At 59.9% G+C, this 20,786-nt stretch overlaps 2 protein-coding genes across 2 annotated transcripts; both read right to left on the reverse strand.

Moving 5' to 3' along the window:
• Positions 1–338: 338 nt before the first annotated feature.
• LOC147413856 (ubiquitin carboxyl-terminal hydrolase 36-like) lies at positions 339–10,373 on the reverse strand. The gene is made up of 18 exons (XM_086477024.1): positions 10,145–10,373; positions 9,842–10,063; positions 9,556–9,666; positions 9,162–9,264; positions 8,439–8,506; positions 7,946–8,016; positions 7,449–7,531; positions 6,998–7,109; positions 6,564–6,704; positions 6,148–6,248; positions 5,718–5,841; positions 4,780–5,441; positions 3,783–3,942; positions 2,562–2,633; positions 2,126–2,265; positions 1,026–1,114; positions 522–634; positions 339–413 (listed from the first exon to the last, which is right to left on the reverse strand). Exons 1-18 carry the CDS (start codon positions 10,371–10,373, stop codon positions 339–341), a joined length of 2,676 nt encoding a protein of 891 aa, XP_086333150.1.
• Positions 10,374–10,722: 349 nt separating this feature from the next.
• LOC147413857 (ubiquitin carboxyl-terminal hydrolase 36-like) lies at positions 10,723–20,749 on the reverse strand. Its single transcript, XM_086477025.1, has 18 exons — positions 20,512–20,749; positions 20,218–20,439; positions 19,932–20,042; positions 19,538–19,640; positions 18,815–18,882; positions 18,322–18,392; positions 17,825–17,907; positions 17,382–17,493; positions 16,948–17,088; positions 16,532–16,632; positions 16,102–16,225; positions 15,759–15,825; positions 15,181–15,371; positions 12,946–13,017; positions 12,510–12,649; positions 11,410–11,498; positions 10,906–11,018; positions 10,723–10,797 (listed from the first exon to the last, which is right to left on the reverse strand). The coding sequence occupies exons 1-18, from the start codon at positions 20,747–20,749 to the stop codon at positions 10,723–10,725; spliced, it is 2,121 nt and encodes a 706-aa protein (XP_086333151.1).
• Between the last annotated feature and the right edge of the window lie 37 nt (positions 20,750–20,786).

Genomic DNA, 20,786 nt, shown 5'->3' on the forward strand with positions numbered 1-20,786 from the left:
CAGAGGCCGGTGGCCCTGGCTGGGGGGAGGGGGTGGCCAGTTGAGTGGGAGCACCGGCCCTTTCCACTCTGTTCCCAACGCAGGGCGGTGTTGTCAGGGCAATAGGAACGCAGGCCTCGGCATCCCGGGGCCCATCCCAGCCCATCCCACCGCAGTCACCATCCGGGTCCCCACCGCTGTGCCCACGTGTAGCCGCCTTCAAGAGCCGACTGCCACTTGCCTGCGCGATGCAAACTCCTGCCGCGCCTCTCCTGGCAAGGGACGGGGACAGCACTGCTCCTGCCCTCCGCTGCGGTCGCGCTCACTCGACTCGACTCCCTCCCCACAACCCCCTGACTTCACTCCTTCCCTCCACGTCTGCCACACTCCACGTCCCGATGTGGACTGAGGGCAAAGCCGCGCTTGCGTCTTGGCTGCAGTGGCAAGGGGGCAGGGCCTGTCAGGGCGTGGCCGCTTGGGGTCCGTGACCTTCATTGTGTGCTAACATGGGTTACCATGGCAGGGGCAGCCCGGCTGCTCACCTTGCACTCACAGCCCATCTTGTACCTCTGGTTTAGGCTCTTCTTCTGGGTCAGGCTCAGGGAGTCCCAGGTGGAGACCAAGTCGCAGAGCCCATTTCCGTGCTCGGGAAGAGCTGTTCACCCACAGTGGCATCCAGCCTTGCTGCCTGAAAAATCCATGCTGTGCTGCTCAGGGTCGTGACAACTGTCACACTACGGCTGTGCCCACACCGCTTTTCCTCATTCTGAGTGACGCTGCCCATTTTTGTGTATTCCTACCTGTGTGCAGCCAGCTGTGGCCTTCTATCCCATAAGAATTTTGGAAAATCACACATTTTTTTCCTCAATTCCTCTTCTGGGCTCACTGCCATACAGGCCCACAGTCCATGAGTATGGCTGGTAAAGTCCGAAGCAATATAGAATTGTGCACTACTGAAAAATATCCAACGGTTCAGCTCGTTTCAATCGTTTAAGGCAAGGCTTTTAGCTGGAACACAGTCGAGACAATTTAAAACTAGTGCTAACCTGCACACCCTCCTTGATTGGCACCTCTTGCTTTATCAATTCTGCGCATTTTGTTCTGTCCTTGGCAGTACATATCAAGATTTTCTTGTCTAAAAGAAACAAGAAAGATCAGTCACAAATACGCAGAAATCCAGACAACCACATCCGTGGTGCCCACACAGTAACATTGCTCTACTGTTTTCCTATGCCCAAAGCTACTAAGGATTAACTGAACACAACCATCTCTTGTCACGTGTTGTCACAAGAGGCACGTGCTGCTTCAGCATCGATCTTTCAGGCTGTTACCAGTGAGAAAAAGGAAGCGTGTTTTACTGTAGGAAACTTCGTTCAGGGCCTCATTTGCCTCTCTAGGCACCCACACGGTGAATAGCCCAGGAAACGGTACAGAAGTGAGCAGCAAAGCAAACCCAGGGCACCCCAAGAGACCCCCTAACGACACGAGTCCTTCTCTCCTTTTCACCATGAGGTCCCAAAGCAGCAGGGCAGGAGCAGGCAGGGCAGTCATGTGCTCGGGTCACACCGGGCAGGAGAGGGCAGGAAGAGCCCTCGAGCACCCAGGATTAGTAAAGAGAATTCCTGCCTTCAACTGAGGTTAGTCCATGCCCAAGGCCAGCGCTGATCCAGACGTGAAACTGAGGGGGTCAGTGAACCCCAGGTGCCACACAGGCTGCACCTTCTTCCCTCGCCTCGTCCATGAATTGTTTTCCAGGCTCCTCCACCTCACCCCGGCTCACACACCTGCAGGCTGGCTCAGGGCTGGCGGGGGGCTGGCGACCCTGGGGGCAGCAGCAGGAGCTGCTCTGACCCTGCTTGTGGGGCTGTCCCTGGGGCTGAGCACTCAGGCCCAGGGCTGGAGAACTGGGCCATGACAGGGCCTGTGGGCCCTGCGGTCTCCAGGTCCCTCCCCCAAGGCCCAGCCACGCTGGGAGTTACCTGCTCCTGCAGCACCCCTAGTCCTGGTCCTGTCCCTGTTCCTATTCCTGTCCCTGTTCCTGTCCCTGACCCTGTCCCTGTCCCCAGCTGCCCCCAGCCTGTCTCTCCTCCATTTCTCTTCAGGCCCCTCGGCCTCTGCCCCCTCTGGCCCCCAGGCCTCTCCTCACCTCAGCAGCTCCTCAGCCAGCCAGGACGTGGGGCCTGCGGAGGCGGCCTTCAGGAAGGGCCATTTCCCTGGAGCGGGGCCTGCAGCAGCGCAGGGGTGGGCACAGCTCTGCCCGCCCTCGGTCCGCTTGGGGGCCTGGGCCTGCTCAGGGAGGGAGGGGGACAGGAGGGGAGCTGCCCTGGGCTTGCTCTGCATGGTCAAGTCCCAAAAGGCGGCTCTGTCTGTGCTCCGGCCACAGCCCCGGGCAGCAGGAGCTGCGTGATGGAGCCACTGGCATCGGCCAGGCCTTGCCTCGTCACACCGCCCGTGCTGAGCCCAGCGCCCGGGGTCTTCCTCAGGCCTCACCTTCCCCTGGGTGATGGGGAGGAGACGTGGCCTGTCCCGGCGTGGCCAAGGACATCTTCCTGTGGCCAAAGGAAGGACGGAGCCCCCCTTACTCTCTCCACGGGGCTGGCCACTGTCCTTGGCTCCTGTCCCCGGGGATCTTCGGCGCTGGCAGGCCCTGCAGGCTTTCAGGGCCAAGGAAAGGCCGGAGTGCCAGGGGCTTCTGGGGCTCTGGGCAGCTTTGGGCATCTCTGAAGCTGAGGTGTGGCTGCCCCTTTCCCTCTGCAGACACAGATACTTGCTGCCCCCTTCATGGTCAAACCCTGTTTCTCCTCATGGCACATGAACTGGACAGAGGCCACATCCCTGGTAGTCTGGGAGGACTTCAGGGAAACATAGAAGTCAAAGATGCATGCAGATAGGAAGAAAGTGAAAAGCAGCCGTGTCCAGGTTTTTCTGCTGTTTCAGGACAGAACTCAGGCATTTGTGTGCATCCCAGCACCAAAGTATGCTTTTTTCCTCCAAGCTGCACAGCTTTTCACCAGCAAAAGGGAGCTGGGCTGAGCTGGCCTTCAGGATACCTCGGCTCCTTCCTCTTTTAATTGTGTGCCTATACTTCCATTGTCTTCCCAGCAATTTTTTTTCCTTCCTTTCTTCCCCACCCAGTTCCCTCCTCTTTCAAAGGTAATTATAATTGGACTTTCTGGACAGGTCATTGAGTAGGTAGACTCAGGATCTAAGTCTAGGCTGGTCTGTGCCTCCAGAGCTGTAGGCTGAGCAATTCTACCTATAAGGCTAGGTAGAGAGGAGTTCCTGTTTGTCACTTGTGGGTTTTTTTGGTCCTGAGACAGTGAAGGTAAGGTCATCAGCTCTGCAGCAGCTAAAACCACCACTGAAAGAGTTTTGCTGGTGGATGCTGTTCTGTGTGTTCTATTTTCAACAATGATTTCATTAAGCTGGAATTATTTCTATGCAATTAGGGGATGGGGATCTTCTAGCACTGGTCTTCTGTTTCTGGAGAGTGTCCTGACAGCTTTTGTCATCCAGAGCTTTCCTGTCTGTTCCCGAGACAAGCAATGGCCACGACATGGAACAACCCCTATGAGTAATGGCTTCAGCAGTAGGCTTGGATTTAGTGAATCCCCATGGACAAATGTACGTAGCAGGTCCTCCATCCAAGAATTTTGAGGTACCACCACTCTAGAGTGAATCTGGAGTTTGGTCAGGTCCGGCTTAGGGATGGGTTCAGTCTCAGCGCCATGCCCACAGGGACTTGCTGGGAAGGGGGTGGGAGCATGTCCCCAACCCCTGGCAGGAGCTGGGGGAGCCCGCACCTCTGCTGCCAGCTGCTCCCCCCAGGATTTGCTCTCTGCTGAGGCAGATGGCTGGAGAGGAGCTGCGTATCGTGGGGCAGACACTGGCGTCAGCAGAGTCACACCAGCAAGAACCTCAGTGCCAGACTCCCACCGTGCTGAGGCCTTGGCAGACCGTGCTCTGCAAAACCAGGAGAGTTCAAGGGCTTTGGGACAGCTGCAGATTTTGATGCTCCCCCAACAGGGAGGCAGCGGGGATTTGGAGGTGGCTGTGCTGCCTGTCCTGTGTGCTGCCCTGCAGTCCCCGTGCGGTAGTGAGAGGCAACGTCTGATGCAGACAGAGCACGTATAAGCAAGAGCCTTTCTGCATACCATTCCTCGGTAGTGACTGTGAACAACAAGCGTTTTCACTGCTAGGAAGCAGGCACTGTCTGGAAAAACATGCTATTGATTTCAGAAAGTGCAGTTAGAAGAGACTAAACTGAACATTAAAATCACTGAAGAGAATTAGTTCTGGTTTAGCTCAAACCAGGAGAGCTAAGGAGCACTTATCCTAGGTCAAGGAGTTTTTGTTTCCCCTGCTCCGCCAGCCAGCAGGCGCAGAAGAAGCTGGGAGGGAGCATGGCCAGGAGAGCTGACCCCAACTGGTGAAAGGGTCATAGAACATCATGGTCAGTAGAGAAACTGGGGGGATTTGGCCAGGAGGGGTGCATCACTGCTCTGGAATCGGTCAGTAGGTGGTGGGCAACTGCCCTATGCATCACTTGTCTTTTCTTGGGTTTTCTTGCTCTCTCTCTTTGCTATGCTCCATTTAAATACAGTTACTACTGTTCATGTTAGTATATTTTTTATTATTATTGTCATGATTTTATTTTATTTTACTTCTTTATTAAACTGTTCTTATGTCAACGAAAAGTTTTGTGTTTTTTCCGATTCTCCTCCCCATCCCAGTGGGAGGGGAGAGGAGTGAGCAAGTGGCTGCGTGGGCTTTGGCTGTTGGCTGGGGTTTAGCCACAACGCAGAGAGCACCAGCACCTTGGCCGGTGGCGGTGACATGGCGCTGGCCAACAGGCAGGATTTCCGTTTTGCTGGCTCGGAGTTTTTGGGAGCAGCCGGCTCGCCGCCGGGGCCAGCAGGGAGGTCCGTGCCGCAGCCTGTTTCCCGAGAGGTGCAGAAGATGCCAAGACTGCTGCTGGCCTTCTGGGACACCTTGGCCAGCTTCCCCACTGCGCCGGGCACTGGCCTGGGAGCACCGCTGCTGCAAGAGACCCTCTTGAGGGTCCCGGTGTTGTCCCCACTGCCCCCAGGCTCCTGGCTGTGGCTGGGCTCCAGCAGCGCCTTGGGTGACACAGGTGGCTGCTTGTGCTCGCAGGAGCTCTGCCGGGGCAGCTCCGCTTTGGCCGCGCCTGCCCTGCTGGTGTTGCAGAAGCCTTGAGCTGCTCTGGGCGCGGGAGGCAGCTGCGGGAAGGAGAGCGACTCCTTGGGCGCTGCACCATTGGGCAGAGCTGTGGCCATGGGGGTGGCTTTGAGGAGCAGCCTGGGTGACGGAGAAAAAGCAGGTGCCTTTGGCGGAGCGGTTCTGTTGGGCGGCTCCAGCCCTGCCCCAGATGTACTGTGGGCCACAGGGGCTCTGACCTCCTTCGGCCCCGGCAGCTTCTTCCCCAGCAGCATGTGTGGTCTCTAGAGAAACAGAAGGACAGAGGTTCAGGGAGGAGAGCATTCAAGGAGCCAAGGACACAGAGGGATACGTCCCTCCCCATGCCTTGCCAGGCACGCTCAGGGACCCTTGGCTCAGTAGGATCCCTCCTGTCAACCGTCCTCCCTCGCACCTGCCCGTTCGGAGCAGTGCGCCTGCCTCCCTGCGGAGCTGCAGCCACCCGCCCTCGCAGAGCAGACAGAGGGGCAGCAGCTCCCAGCTCCCAGGAGCGCTGGCTGAGAGCAGCCTTAAGGACTCACCTGGCCCGTCAGCAGTGAAGACAGGGCCCTGCTGGTCACAGTTGTCTTGACCTGAGTGGAGCCAGGCAGGCTGGAGGCAGCTTTGGCCGTGGGCCCCTGCGAGCTCTTCCTGGGGCTGGGGGTTCTGGTGAAGGCAGAGAAGTGCAGGTGTTAACTGCGAGGGTTCGAGCGACGAGAGCGCTCTCGTCGGAGATGCACACAAGCAACAGGAGCCAGAAGCTCCGAGGAGATGAACCGCTCTTGATCTACAGCAAAATCCTGACAAGGAGCTGGACCTCTCCCCGCCACCCTGCTCCGAGCCAGCACGTGCACACAGGCTTTGGGGCTACTTGGGCCAAGCTCCGTCCCACACCCAGGCACGTGTTACCAGCCCCGTGCCCAATGCTGAGAGCAGGGGGAAGAGGGGCCGCAAGACACAGGGCGCTCTCACCTCAGGTAGAACAGCACGTAGGCCTGCTCTTTGAGGACCTCTTCGGTGCTGCTGGGGTGGACCCGCTCATCGTTCATTTTATACCACTGCCCATTGCTGGCCTGCAGAAGGAGAAGAGAGAATGGGGTCTGACTGTGAGCGGCGACACTCCTGGCATGAAGAGCAGCAGGAACAGTGCCCGTCGGCAGAGCTCCTCTCCCCAAAACCCACAGGCGGCCCAGGGCAGGCAAGGGGACTCTGGGAGAGCAGACCTCCACGCTTCCTGCAGCGGAGCACAGCCTGTGCAGCACACCTGATCCAGTGCTCCACACCACGCACCTCTGCTCAGCACCCTCCTTTCTGCACATTACAGGGACCCGTGAGCACCCACCAGCCCCCAGCCCAGACGGGGTGCCAAGAGAGCTCCCCGGGCTCACCTTCACGAAGCAGTAGTAGTGCCCGGCGTGGCAGCTGTACCCAGAGTGCACCAGCACCGCGTAGAGCCCGTACAGGACAGGATCCCCATTCTTCTGAGACATGTAAGGGCGGAGGTTGAAGAACTCGGGGTACCCCACGTCCTGCAGAGAGAGGATGTCTCAGGAGCCTGCACAGCAGATGGCTTTCTTGCTAGAGCAAGGGCAGCTCAGCCGTCCTGCAGATCCCACCTTTCAAGGGAGGGGGACCCGCTCTCGCCAGGCCGAGTGCACGGTGAGGAAGATGCCAGGATGAGCCAAACTCCCTCTGTGCCGCACAGCTGGGGAAGGTCAGCAGGACTGCGGCAGAGCTTGCACTGGATCGCCTCCCACCCTGCTTTGGGCAGCAGAGCCTCGGGCCAGGAGACAGCCCCCGCTCTGGATTGCCGAGCACTCACCTTTGTGAGTTTGCCTCCACCAAAGTCGGCAAAGCGCTTCAGCGAGATGGTGAGAACGTTGGAGGCTCGGTGGATGGTGAAGCCCTTGCTGGCCGTCACTTTCTTCTTGCATCTGCGCAGCAAGAGCTCGAGCTATTCAAGCTGATCCACCACCCGGACAATGCCAGCCCTGGCCAAGCGGCACACCCCACGGCAGGGACCCTGCTGACAGCGGGCACCGCTCCAGGGCACCTGCTTGTGGCCGTGTCTGCTGGCCCCTGCCCTTCCCACCAGAGGAGCAGAGGAGGGAGCTGAGGAGAGGCAGGCTTCATTGCAGGCTTCCGTGGCCACGTGCCTCACAGTTTAGCCACGGAGCAGGTAGAGAAGCCCTCCCTTACTGGAGCAGGCTTTCCGCCTGCTTCCCACCAGCACACCCACGGGCCCCTTCCCGCCCACAGCCCCACACACTCACTGGGCACACATGTAGGCGTTCTCCCCGCCCAGCAGGTCTGGCTTCACAAACAGCTCCAGCGCCTGCACTAGGTTTGCGGCTTCCTGCAAGGGCAGAGGAGAGGTCAGGGCATGAGTGGCCTGTCCACACGACAGCCCAGCTCCCCGCCGAGACACTGGCCCCGAGAGATAGCACAGAGCATGAGCACAGGGCCACAGGCTACACCACACCTGTGAGCCTGCCACCAGCTAGGCACCGGCCAGCACGCTGTAAGGGACGGCGGCACTGCCCCCCACACCACAGAGCCTCAACGCAGGAGTCGTGGCCCACGCTCAGGCAACGGGCACTGCTCTGCCAGAGAGAGAAGGCAGCGCCACAATGGAAGCGGCTTCCCTCTCGCCTGCACCGTGCCTTGACGCTGGCCGGTTAAGGAGCCTTAAGAGCAGTAATGGTGCAGGTGCAGGAACGTCCCCCCACGAGAGCAGAGCTCCTTCCCATGCCCAACCCTGCCCCAGTACCCCGATCTCCAGCGGCAGGTCCAGGTAAGGGTCGTACGTGTCCGAGACGCTCTTGCACGCCAAGCACTTCACTGCAAAAGAGCGAGCAATGAGCACAGCCTGGCACAACACCTGCACCCGCCACCACCCCAGCACAGCGCAGGCAGCTGCAATATTCCCCCTCTCTGCATTTGGGCTCTGGGAGGTGAGCACCAGGATTCACAGCCTGGCAAGGAGGAAGGCTGGCAATTCCGCTGGGACAGCGGTTGTTGCTAGAGAGCTGGCAACAGGGGTTCCTCTATCAGTGGCAATGAGCTGGAGACCCACGGCCAACGGCTTTTTCCATCGCCACAACAGGGGTCACGAGCTGCAGGCACTGCCAGACTGACCGGCTGCAGCTCTGGGTACGTTACGCATGCTTCGCCACTTTCCCAAGAGATTTTTTACCGCAAGGCTCTCGGGGCAACAGCAGCCCTGAGAGTCGCAGGCCCAGGACCTGGCAGCCAGCACTCACCACGGGACCGCAGGTAACCGCCAAAGACCTGGTGAACCAGCGTCGTGGCCTGGGTCTCGCGATCCAACCTGGAGATAACAGCACCAGATCTCACACCACCCCTCCGCCATGGCCACACCCGCGGGCCACCCCTGTGTCCTCGGGACAGCTCCCCTGTGCACTCTGGCCAGCGGATGGGCTGCAGAGCTCCAAGGGCAGAGGGAAGTCGCAGCTGCTGCCAGCCTGCTCTCCCAGTGCCGCAGCTCGAGGGGTGGCACCAGGCTCCGATGCACACCTTCCTTGAGAAGGAGCAGAAACTCCTGGCTGGAGCTCAGAGCTGGGCACTGCAGACGGAGGCAACGCAGGCTTCCCGGGACGGAGAGCCCACAGGAAAGCGGCTCAGCCCTGGCCACAGCGCTGGGGCTGAACTAGCGGGCACGCCTGTATTCCTCAGCAATTGGGACAGGATCCAAACCCATAGCAGCCTCGGGATTTGGGGACAGGACCACAGCTCTGCTATGGTGGAGGAGTCAGGAGAAGGGAGAAGGCAGACAACAGCCCAGAGCTGTGTCACAGAGGGGCAGGGAGCTGGGCCACCCACTCAAGGTCCCTGGAACCAGCGGCTCCCTCTATGAGTCTGACCTGGGGGACACATTCACCCCACAGGCCCCTCCTGTGGGTGCAGGGGACCAGTGAAGGGACAGTGGGGAAGAGCAGCGATGGGCCATCAGAGGCCCCACGTACGTGGTACAGCCTTTCAAGCAGGCCTTCTGCATGGCATCGACGGTGTGACACAGGAACTCGTGCGCATCCTCCTGTCTCCTGAAGAGGATGTGCTGGGCAATATCTGCAGGAGAGGGAAGAATCAGCCCCAGCACGTGCTGCATGATGCAGGCCTTCCCTCCCTTCCTTGGGGCAGGGACTGTGGGGGTTGAGCCCCCTCAAACCAAACCAGACATCAGACTCTTGCCGGAAAGCCCCAAGTGGCCCTTGAAGGCGCCAGCCCCTGGCAGGCTCAGGGAGTCATCTCAGAAGAGCCGTCTGCCAAGACCTGCCCCCATCTCAAAGGCTACGCTCCTGCATTAGCCACTGCTCTCCTGCATGGCTACCAGGGGGAGGGGAAGGCAGCCGTCCTTACTCTTGAGGTCTCGGATGAAGGATATCGGCTTTATTGTCTTGCCGCTGTTGGCAAAAGCCTCAATTGTGTGCTTCTCCATGAGGCACATCATGCAAAAGCCTCCTTGGTCACCTGGAGCAGGAGAGGAGAAGACAGAGCGTTAACGACAGGACATGGCGCCCCACTGCCGGAGCCAGATGCAGGGGTGCTGAGCGCAGCACTGGCAACAGGACAGGCAGGCGCTCCTCCTCCCACTGGCACCCCTGCCCCAGCCCTGCTGCCTGCCGAGCCGGGCCTCCCTACTCACAGCTGCGGCTGTGCTCCTTGGAGAGCAGGTAGTTGGCGAGCGGCGGCGTGTGGGTCAGGCACTGCACCGTGGAGTTGAGGAAGCAGGTGTTCCCCAGGTTCTCCAGCCCGGCGCCGACCTGGTAGATCCGCTCCCACTTCATGGAGAGGCGCTCCACGGGGAAGAGCACCTTCTGGGGCATGGGGACCCCGTCCCCCCGTTCCCCTGCGGCATGGCCGCTGCCTGCAGGGAGAGGGGCGGTGAGTCGTGGCAGTGCGGAGCGTGGGGAGGGCCCCCCTCGCCCGCTCTACCTACCCTGCTTGCCGGGTGGCTTCTCCTTGGCAGCCTCGGCCCAGGGGTTGAGCAGCACGTACTTCCCCTGCAGCTGCTCCAGCTCGCAGGAGAAGCCGTGGCTGGTGGGCTCGACCTCGTTCTTCTGCAGCCGCATCTTCTTGGCCGAGGGGGCCAGCAGCCAGCCCAGCTCCCCATCCTCAGCCATCTCCCACCAGGTCCGCTTCAGCGCCAGCCTCGCTGCCTTCTTCGGCTTCTCCATGGTCAGTGTGGCAGAGGCCGGTGGCCCTGGCTGGGGGGAGGGGGTGGCCAGTTGAGTGGGAGCACCGGCCCTTTCCACTCTGTTCCCAACGCAGGGCGGTGTTGTCAGGGCAATAGGAACGCAGGCCTCGGCATCCCGGGGCCCATCCCAGCCCATCCCACCGCAGTCACCATCCGGGTCCCCACCGCTGTGCCCACGTGTAGCCGCCTTCAAGAGCCGACTGCCACTTGCCTGCGCGATGCAAACTCCTGCCGCGCCTCTCCTGGCAAGGGACGGGGACAGCACTGCTCCTGCCCGCCGCTGCGGTCGCGCTCACTCGACTCGACTCCCTCCCCACAACCCCCTGACTTCACTCCTTCCCTCCACGTCTGCCACACTCCACGTCCCGATGTGGACTGAGGGCAAAGCCGCGCTTGCGTCTTGGCTGCAGTGGCAAGGGGGCAGGGCCTGTCAGGGCGTGGCCGCTTGGGGTCCGTGACCTTCATTGTGTGCTAACATGGGTTACCATGGCAGGGGCAGCCCGGCTGCTCACCTTGCACTCACAGCCCATCTTGTACCTCTGGTTTAGGCTCTTCTTCTGGGTCAGGCTCAGGGAGTCCCAGGTGGAGACCAAGTCGCAGAGCCCATTTCCGTGCTCGGGAAGAGCTGTTCACCCACAGTGGCATCCAGCCTTGCTGCCTGAAAAATCCATGCTGTGCTGCTCAGGGTCGTGACAACTGTCACACTACGGCTGTGCCCACACCGCTTTTCCTCATTCTGAGTGACGCTGCCCATTTTTGTGTATTCCTACCTGTGTGCAGCCAGCTGTGGCCTTCTATCCCATAAGAATTTTGGAAAATCACACATTTTTTTCCTCGATTCCTCTTCTGGGCTCACTGCCATACAGGCCCACAGTCCATGAGTATGGCTGGTAAAGTCCGAAGCAATATAGAATTGTGCACTACTGAAAAATATCCAACGGTTCAGCTCGTTTCAATCGTTTAAGGCAAGGCTTTTAGCTGGAACACAGTCGAGACAATTTAAAACTAGTGCTAACCTGCACACCCTCCTTGATTGGCACCTCTTGCTTTATCAATTCTGCGCATTTTGTTCTGTCCTTGGCAGTACATATCAAGATTTTCTTGTCTAAAAGAAACAAGAAAGATCAGTCACAAATACGCAGAAATCCAGACAACCACATCCGTGGTGCCCACACAGTAACATTGCTCTACTGTTTTCCTATGCCCAAAGCTACTAAGGATTAACTGAACACAACCATCTCTTGTCACGTGTTGTCACAAGAGGCACGTGCTGCTTCAGCATCGATCTTTCAGGCTGTTACCAGTGAGAAAAAGGAAGCGTGTTTTACTGTAGGAAACTTCGTTCAGGGCCTCATTTGCCTCTCTAGGCACCCACACGGTGAATAGCCCAGGAAACGGTACAGAAGTGAGCAGCAAAGCAAACCCAGGGCACCCCAAGAGACCCCCTAACGACACGAGTCCTTCTCTCCTTTTCACCATGAGGTCCCAAAGCAGCAGGGCAGGAGCAGGCAGGGCAGTCATGTGCTCGGGTCACACCGGGCAGGAGAGGGCAGGAAGAGCCCTCGAGCACCCAGGATTAGTAAAGAGAATTCCTGCCTTCAACTGAGGTTAGTCCATGCCCAAGGCCAGCGCTGATCCAGACGTGAAACTGAGGGGGTCAGTGAACCCCAGGTGCCACACAGGCTGCACCTTCTTCCCTCGCCTCGTCCATGAATTGTTTTCCAGGCTCCTCCACCTCACCCCGGCTCACACACCTGCAGGCTGGCTCAGGGCTGGCGGGGGGCTGGCGACCCTGGGGGCAGCAGCAGGAGCTGCTCTGACCCTGCTTGTGGGGCTGTCCCTGGGGCTGAGCACTCAGGCCCAGGGCTGGAGAACTGGGCCATGACAGGGCCTGTGGGCCCTGCGGTCTCCAGGTCCCTCCCCCAAGGCCCAGCCACGCTGGGAGTTACCTGCTCCTGCAGCACCCCTAGTCCTGGTCCTGTCCCTGTTCCTATTCCTGTCCCTGTTCCTGTCCCTGTCCCTGTCCCTGTCCCCAGCTGCCCCCAGCCTGTCTCTCCTCCATTTCTCTTCAGGCCCCTCGGCCTCTGCCCCCTCTGGCCCCCAGGCCTCTCCTCACCTCAGCAGCTCCTCAGCCAGCCAGGACGTGGGGCCTGCGGAGGCGGCCTTCAGGAAGGGCCATTTCCCTGGAGCGGGGCCTGCAGCAGCGCAGGGGTGGGCACAGCTCTGCCCGCCCTCGGTCCGCTTGGGGGCCTGGGCCTGCTCAGGGAGGGAGGGGGACAGGAGGGGAGCTGCCCTGGGCTTGCTCTGCATGGTCAAGTCCCAAAAGGCGGCTCTGTCTGTGCTCCGGCCACAGCCCCGGGCAGCAGGAGCTGCGTGACGGAGCCACTGGCATCGGCCAGGCCTTGCCTCGTCACACCGCCCGTGCTGAGCCCAGCGCCCGGGGTCTTCCTCAGGCCTCACCTTCCCCTGGGTGATGGGGAGGAGACGTGGCCTGTCCCGGCGTGGCCAAGGACATCTTCCTGTGGCCAAAGGAAGGACGGAGCCCCCCTTACTCTCTCCACGGGGCTGGCCACTGTCCTTGGCTCCTGTCCCCGGGGATCTTCGGCGCTGGCAGGCCCTGCAGGCTTTCAGGGCCAAGGAAAGGCCGGAGTGCCAGGGGCTTCTGGGGCTCTGGGCAGCTTTGGGCATCTCTGAAGCTGAGGTGTGGCTGCCCCTTTCCCTCTGCAGACACAGATACTTGCTGCCCCCTTCATGGTCAAACCCTGTTTCTCCTCATGGCACATGAACTGGACAGAGGCCACATCCCTGGTAGTCTGGGAGGACTTCAGGGAAACATAGAAGTCAAAGATGCATGCAGATAGGAAGAAAGTGAAAAGCAGCCGTGTCCAGGTTTTTCTGCTGTTTCAGGACAGAACTCAGGCATTTGTGTGCATCCCAGCACCAAAGTATGCTTTTTTCCTCCAAGCTGCACAGCTTTTCACCAGCAAAAGGGAGCTGGGCTGAGCTGGCCTTCAGGATACCTCGGCTCCTTCCTCTTTTAATTGTGTGCCTATACTTCCATTGTCTTCCCAGCAATTTTTTTTCCTTCCTTTCTTCCCCACCCAGTTCCCTCCTCTTTCAAAGGTAATTATAATTGGACTTTCTGGACAGGTCATTGAGTAGGTAGACTCAGGATCTAAGTCTAGGCTGGTCTGTGCCTCCAGAGCTGTAGGCTGAGCAATTCTACCTATAAGGCTAGGTAGAGAGGAGTTCCTGTTTGTCACTTGTGGGTTTTTTTGGTCCTGAGACAGTGAAGGTAAGGTCATCAGCTCTGCAGCAGCTAAAACCACCACTGAAAGAGTTTTGCTGGTGGATGCTGTTCTGTGTGTTCTATTTTCAACAATGATTTCATTAAGCTGGAATTATTTCTATGCAATTAGGGGATGGGGATCTTCTAGCACTGGTCTTCTGTTTCTGGAGAGTGTCCTGACAGCTTTTGTCATCCAGAGCTTTCCTGTCTGTTCCCGAGACAAGCAATGGCCACGACATGGAACAACCCCTATGAGTAATGGCTTCAGCAGTAGGCTTGGATTTAGTGAATCCCCATGGACAAATGTACGTAGCAGGTCCTCCATCCAAGAATTTTGAGGTACCACCACTCTAGAGTGAATCTGGAGTTTGGTCAGGTCCGGCTTAGGGATGGGTTCAGTCTCAGGGCCATGCCCCCAGGGACTTGCTGGGAAGGGGGTGGGAGCATGTCCCCAACCCCTGGCAGGAGCTGGGGGAGCCCGCACCTCTGCTGCCAGCTGCTCCCCCCAGGATTTGCTCTCTGCTGAGGCAGATGGCTGGAGAGGAGCTGCGTATCGTGGGGCAGACACTGGCGTCAGCAGAGTCACACCAGCAAGAACCTCAGTGCCAGACTCCCACCGTGCTGAGGCCTTGGCAGACCGTGCTCTGCAAAACCAGGAGAGTTCAAGGGCTTTGGGACAGCTGCAGATTTTGATGCTCCCCCAACAGGGAGGCAGCGGGGATTTGGAGGTGGCTGTGCTGCCTGTCCTGTGTGCTGCCCTGCAGTCCCCGTGCGGTAGTGAGAGGCAACGTCTGATGCAGACAGAGCACGTATAAGCAAGAGCCTTTCTGCATACCATTCCTCGGTAGTGACTGTGAACAACAAGCGTTTTCACTGCTAGGAAGCAGGCACTGTCTGGAAAAACATGCTATTGATTTCAGAAAGTGCAGTTAGAAGAGACTAAACTGAACAGTAAAATCACTGAAGAGAATTAGTTCTGGTTTAGCTCAAACCAGGAGAGCTAAGGAGCACTTATCCTAGGTCAAGGAGTTTTTGTTTCCCCTGCTCCGCCAGCCAGCAGGCGCAGAAGAAGCTGGGAGGGAGCATGGCCAGGAGAGCTGACCCCAACTGGTGAAAGGGTCGTAGAACATCATGGTCAGTAGAGAAACTGGGGGGATTTGGCCAGGAGGGGTGCATCACTGCTCTGGAATCGGTCAGTAGGTGGTGGGCAACTGCCCTATGCATCACTTGTCTTTTCTTGGGTTTTCTTGCTCTCTCTCTTTGCTATGCTCCATTTAAATACAGTTACTACTGTTCATGTTAGTATATTTTTTATTATTATTGTCATGATTTTATTTTATTTTACTTCTTTATTAAACTGTTCTTATGTCAACGAAAAGTTTTGTGTTTTTTCCGATTCTCCTCCCCATCCCAGTGGGAGGGGAGAGGAGTGAGCAAGTGGCTGCGTGGGCTTTGGCTGTTGGCTGGGGTTTAGCCACAACGCAGAGAGCACCAGCACCTTGGCCGGTGGTGGTGACATGGCGCTGGCCAACAGGCAGGATTTCCGTTTTGCTGGCTCGAAGTTTTTGGGAGCAGCCGGCTCGCCGCCGGGGCCAGCAGGGAGGTCCGTGCTGCAGCCTGTTTCCCGAGAGGTGCAGAAGATGCCAAGACTGCTGCTGGCCTTCTGGGACACCTTGGCCAGCTTCCCCACTGCGCCGGGCACTGGCCTGGGAGCACCGCTGCTGCAAGAGACCCTCTTGAGGGTCCCGGTGTTGTCCCCACTGCCCCCAGGCTCCTGGCTGTGGCTGGGCTCCAGCAGCGCCTTGGGTGACACAGGTGGCTGCTTGTGCTCGCAGGAGCTCTGCCGGGGCAGCTCCGCTTTGGCCGCGCCTGCCCTGCTGGTGTTGCAGAAGCCTTGAGCTGCTCTGGGCGCGGGAGGCAGCTGCGGGAAGGAGAGCGACTCCTTGGGCGCTGCACCATTGGGCAGAGCTGTGGCCATGGGGGTGGCTTTGAGGAGCAGCCTGGGTGACGGAGAAAAAGCAGGTGCCTTTGGCGGAGCGGTTCTGTTGGGCGGCTCCAGCCCTGCCCCAGATGTACTGTGGGCCACAGGGGCTCTGACCTCCTTCGGCCCCGGCAGCTTCTTCCCCAGCAGCATGTGTGGTCTCTAGAGAAACAGAAGGACAGAGGTTCAGGGAGGAGAGCATTCAAGGAGCCAAGGACACAGAGGGATACGTCCCTCCCCATGCCTTGCCAGGCACGCTCAGGGACCCTTGGCTCAGTAGGATCCCTCCTGTCAACCGTCCTCCCTCGCACCTGCCCGTTCGGAGCAGTGCGCCTGCCTCCCTGCGGAGCTGCAGCCACCCGCCCTCGCAGAGCAGACAGAGGGGCAGCAGCTCCCAGCTCCCAGGAGCGCTGGCTGAGAGCAGCCTTAAGGACTCACCTGGCCCGTCAGCAGTGAAGACAGGGCCCTGCTGGTCACAGTTGTCTTGACCTGAGTGGAGCCAGGCAGGCTGGAGGCAGCTTTGGCCGTGGGCCCCTGCGAGCTCTTCCTGGGGCTGGGGGTTCTGGTGAAGGCAGAGAAGTGCAGGTGTTAACTGCGAGGGTTCGAGCGACGAGAGCGCTCTCGTCGGAGATGCACACAAGCAACAGGAGCCAGAAGCTCCGAGGAGATGAACCGCTCTTGATCTACAGCAAAATCCTGACAAGGAGCTGGACCTCTCCCCGCCACCCTGCTCCGAGCCAGCACGTGCACACAGGCTTTGGGGCTACTTGGGCCAAGCTCCGTCCCACACCCAGGCACGTGTTACCAGCCCCGTGCCCAATGCTGAGAGCAGGGGGAAGAGGGGCCGCAAGACACAGGGCGCTCTCACCTCAGGTAGAACAGCACGTAGGCCTGCTCTTTGAGGACCTCTTCGGTGCTGCTGGGGTGGACCCGCTCATCGTTCATTTTATACCACTGCCCATTGCTGGCCTGCAGAAGGAGAAGAGAGAATGGGGTCTGACTGTGAGCGGCGACACTCCTGGCATGAAGAGCAGCAGGAACAGTGCCCGTCGGCAGAGCTCCTCTCCCCAAAACCCACAGGCGGCCCAGGGCAGGCAAGGGGACTCTGGGAGAGCAGACCTCCACGCTTCCTGCAGCGGAGCACAGCCTGTGCAGCACACCTGATCCAGTGCTCCACACCACGCACCTCTGCTCAGCACCCTCCTTTCTGCACATTACAGGGACCCGTGAGCACCCACCAGCCCCCAGCCCAGACGGGGTGCCAAGAGAGCTCCCCGGGCTCACCTTCACGAAGCAGTAGTAGTGCCCGGCGTGGCAGCTGTACCCAGAGTGCACCAGCACCGCGTAGAGCCCGTACAGGACAGGATCCCCATTCTTCTGAGACATGTAAGGGCGGAGGTTGAAGAACTCGGGGTACCCCACGTCCTGCAGAGAGAGGATGTCTCAGGAGCCTGCACAGCAGATGGCTTTCTTGCTAGAGCAAGGGCAGCTCAGCCGTCCTGCAGATCCCACCTTTCAAGGGAGGGGGACCCGCTCTCGCCAGGCCGAGTGCACGGTGAGGAAGATGCCAGGATGAGCCAAACTCCCTCTGTGCCGCACAGCTGGGGAAGGTCAGCAGGACTGCGGCAGAGCTTGCACTGGATCGCCTCCCACCCTGCTTTGGGCAGCAGAGCCTCGGGCCAGGAGACAGCCCCCGCTCTGGATTGCCGAGCACTCACCTTTGTGAGTTTGCCTCCACCAAAGTCGGCAAAGCGCTTCAGCGAGATGGTGAGAACGTTGGAGGCTCGGTGGATGGTGAAGCCCTTGCTGGCCGTCACTTTCTTCTTGCATCTGCGCAGCAAGAGCTCGAGCTATTCAAGCTGATCCACCACCCGGACAATGCCAGCCCTGGCCAAGCGGCACACCCCACGGCAGGGACCCTGCTGACAGCGGGCACCGCTCCAGGGCACCTGCTTGTGGCCGTGTCTGCTGGCCCCTGCCCTTCCCACCAGAGGAGGGAGCTGAGGAGAGGCAGGCTTCATTGCAGGCTTCCGTGGCCACGTGCCTCACAGTTTAGCCACGGAGCAGGTAGAGAAGCCCTCCCTTACTGGAGCAGGCTTTCCGCCTGCTTCCCACCAGCACACCCACGGGCCCCTTCCCGCCCACAGCCCCACACACTCACTGGGCACACATGTAGGCGTTCTCCCCGCCCAGCAGGTCTGGCTTCACAAACAGCTCCAGCGCCTGCACTAGGTTTGCGGCTTCCTGCAAGGGCAGAGGAGAGGTCAGGGCATGAGTGGCCTGTCCACACGACAGCCCAGCTCCCCGCCGAGACACTGGCCCCGAGAGATAGCACAGAGCATGAGCACAGGGCCACAGGCTACACCACACCTGTGAGCCTGCCACCAGCTAGGCACCGGCCAGCACGCTGTAAGGGACGGCGGCACTGCCCCCCACACCACAGAGCCTCAACGCAGGAGTCGTGGCCCACGCTCAGGCAACGGGCACTGCTCTGCCAGAGAGAGAAGGCAGCGCCACAATGGAAGCGGCTTCCCTCTCGCCTGCACCGTGCCTTGACGCTGGCCGGTTAAGGAGCCTTAAGAGCAGTAATGGTGCAGGTGCAGGAACGTCCCCCCACGAGAGCAGAGCTCCTTCCCATGCCCAACCCTGCCCCAGTACCCCGATCTCCAGCGGCAGGTCCAGGTAAGGGTCGTACGTGTCCGAGACGCTCTTGCACGCCAAGCACTTCACTGCAAAAGAGCGAGCAATGAGCACAGCCTGGCACAACACCTGCACCCGCCACCACCCCAGCACAGCGCAGGCAGCTGCAATATTCCCCCTCTCTGCATTTGGGCTCTGGGAGGTGAGCACCAGGATTCACAGCCTGGCAAGGAGGAAGGCTGGCAATTCCGCTGGGACAGCGGTTGTTGCTAGAGAGCTGGCAACAGGGGTTCCTCTATCAGTGGCAATGAGCTGGAGACCCACGGCCAACGGCTTTTTCCATCGCCACAACAGGGGTCACGAGCTGCAGGCACTGCCAGACTGACCGGCTGCAGCTCTGGGTACGTTACGCATGCTTCGCCACTTTCCCAAGAGATTTTTTACCGCAAGGCTCTCGGGGCAACAGCAGCCCTGAGAGTCGCAGGCCCAGGACCTGGCAGCCAGCACTCACCACGGGACCGCAGGTAACCGCCAAAGACCTGGTGAACCAGCGTCGTGGCCTGGGTCTCGCGATCCAACCTGGAGATAACAGCACCAGATCTCACACCACCCCTCCGCCATGGCCACACCCGCGGGCCACCCCTGTGTCCTCGGGACAGCTCCCCTGTGCACTCTGGCCAGCGGATGGGCTGCAGAGCTCCAAGGGCAGAGGGAAGTCGCAGCTGCTGCCAGCCTGCTCTCCCAGTGCCGCAGCTCGAGGGGTGGCACCAGGCTCCGATGCACACCTTCCTTGAGAAGGAGCAGAAACTCCTGGCTGGAGCTCAGAGCTGGGCACTGCAGACGGAGGCAACGCAGGCTTCCCGGGACGGAGAGCCCACAGGAAAGCGGCTCAGCCCTGGCCACAGCGCTGGGGCTGAACTAGCGGGCACGCCTGTATTCCTCAGCAATTGGGACAGGATCCAAACCCATAGCAGCCTCGGGATTTGGGGACAGGACCACAGCTCTGCTATGGTGGAGGAGTCAGGAGAAGGGAGAAGGCAGACAACAGCCCAGAGCTGTGTCACAGAGGGGCAGGGAGCTGGGCCACCCACTCAAGGTCCCTGGAACCAGCGGCTCCCTCTATGAGTCTGACCTGGGGGACACATTCACCCCACAGGCCCCTCCTGTGGGTGCAGGGGACCAGTGAAGGGACAGTGGGGAAGAGCAGCGATGGGCCATCAGAGGCCCCACGTACGTGGTACAGCCTTTCAAGCAGGCCTTCTGCATGGCATCGACGGTGTGACACAGGAACTCGTGCGCATCCTCCTGTCTCCTGAAGAGGATGTGCTGGGCAATATCTGCAGGAGAGGGAAGAATCAGCCCCAGCACGTGCTGCATGATGCAGGCCTTCCCTCCCTTCCTTGGGGCAGGGACTGTGGGGGTTGAGCCCCCTCAAACCAAACCAGACATCAGACTCTTGCCGGAAAGCCCCAAGTGGCCCTTGAAGGCGCCAGCCCCTGGCAGGCTCAGGGAGTCATCTCAGAAGAGCCGTCTGCCAAGACCTGCCCCCATCTCAAAGGCTACGCTCCTGCATTAGCCACTGCTCTCCTGCATGGCTACCAGGGGGAGGGGAAGGCAGCCGTCCTTACTCTTGAGGTCTCGGATGAAGGATATCGGCTTTATTGTCTTGCCGCTGTTGGCAAAAGCCTCAATTGTGTGCTTCTCCATGAGGCACATCATGCAAAAGCCTCCTTGGTCACCTGGAGCAGGAGAGGAGAAGACAGAGCGTTAACGACAGGACATGGCGCCCCACTGCCGGAGCCAGATGCAGGGGTGCTGAGCGCAGCACTGGCAACAGGACAGGCAGGCGCTCCTCCTCCCACTGGCACCCCTGCCCCAGCCCTGCTGCCTGCCGAGCCGGGCCTCCCTACTCACAGCTGCGGCTGTGCTCCTTGGAGAGCAGGTAGTTGGCGAGCGGCGGCGTGTGGGTCAGGCACTGCACCGTGGAGTTGAGGAAGCAGGTGTTCCCCAGGTTCTCCAGCCCGGCGCCGACCTGGTAGATCCGCTCCCACTTCATGGAGAGGCGCTCCACGGGGAAGAGCACCTTCTGGGGCATGGGGACCCCGTCCCCCCGTTCCCCTGCGGCATGGCCGCTGCCTGCAGGGAGAGGGGCGGTGAGTCGTGGCAGTGCGGAGCGTGGGGAGGGCCCCCCTCGCCCGCTCTACCTACCCTGCTTGCCGGGTGGCTTCTCCTTGGCAGCCTCGGCCCAGGGGTTGAGCAGCACGTACTTCCCCTGCAGCTGCTCCAGCTCGCAGGAGAAGCCGTGGCTGGTGGGCTCGACCTCGTTCTTCTGCAGCCGCATCTTCTTGGCCGAGGGGGCCAGCAGCCAGCCCAGCTCCCCATCCTCAGCCATCTCCCACCAGGTCCGCTTCAGCGCCAGCCTCGCTGCCTTCTTCGGCTTCTCCATGGTCAGTGTGGCAGAGGCCGGTGGCCCTGGCTGGGGG

This window comes from Leptosomus discolor, chromosome 23, assembly GCF_034619465.1.
Source record: "Leptosomus discolor isolate bLepDis1 chromosome 23, bLepDis1.hap2, whole genome shotgun sequence".
NCBI classification, from domain to species: domain Eukaryota; kingdom Metazoa; phylum Chordata; class Aves; order Leptosomiformes; family Leptosomidae; genus Leptosomus; species Leptosomus discolor.

Excerpts from the sequence above, each read along its gene's own strand:
- LOC147413856 (XM_086477024.1), bottom strand. The coding sequence starts at position 10,373 with ATGGAGAAGCCGAAGAAGGCAGCGAGGCTGGCGCTGAAGCGGACCTGG. Across the intron at positions 10,064-10,144 it reads TGCCAAGGAGAAGCCACCCG|GCAGCGGCCATGCCGCAGGG; the intron begins GCAAGCAGGGTA and ends CTCTCCCTGCAG. Across the intron at positions 5,442-5,717 it reads CTTCACTGCTGACGGGCCAG|AGACCACACATGCTGCTGGG; the intron begins GTGAGTCCTTAA and ends CTGTTTCTCTAG.
- LOC147413857 (XM_086477025.1), bottom strand. The coding sequence starts at position 20,749 with ATGGAGAAGCCGAAGAAGGCAGCGAGGCTGGCGCTGAAGCGGACCTGG. Across the intron at positions 20,043-20,217 it reads CAAGGAGCACAGCCGCAGCT|GTGACCAAGGAGGCTTTTGC; the intron begins GTGAGTAGGGAG and ends CTCCTGCTCCAG. Across the intron at positions 10,798-10,905 it reads AGATGGGCTGTGAGTGCAAG|CCAAGACGCAAGCGCGGCTT; the intron begins GTGAGCAGCCGG and ends TTGCCACTGCAG.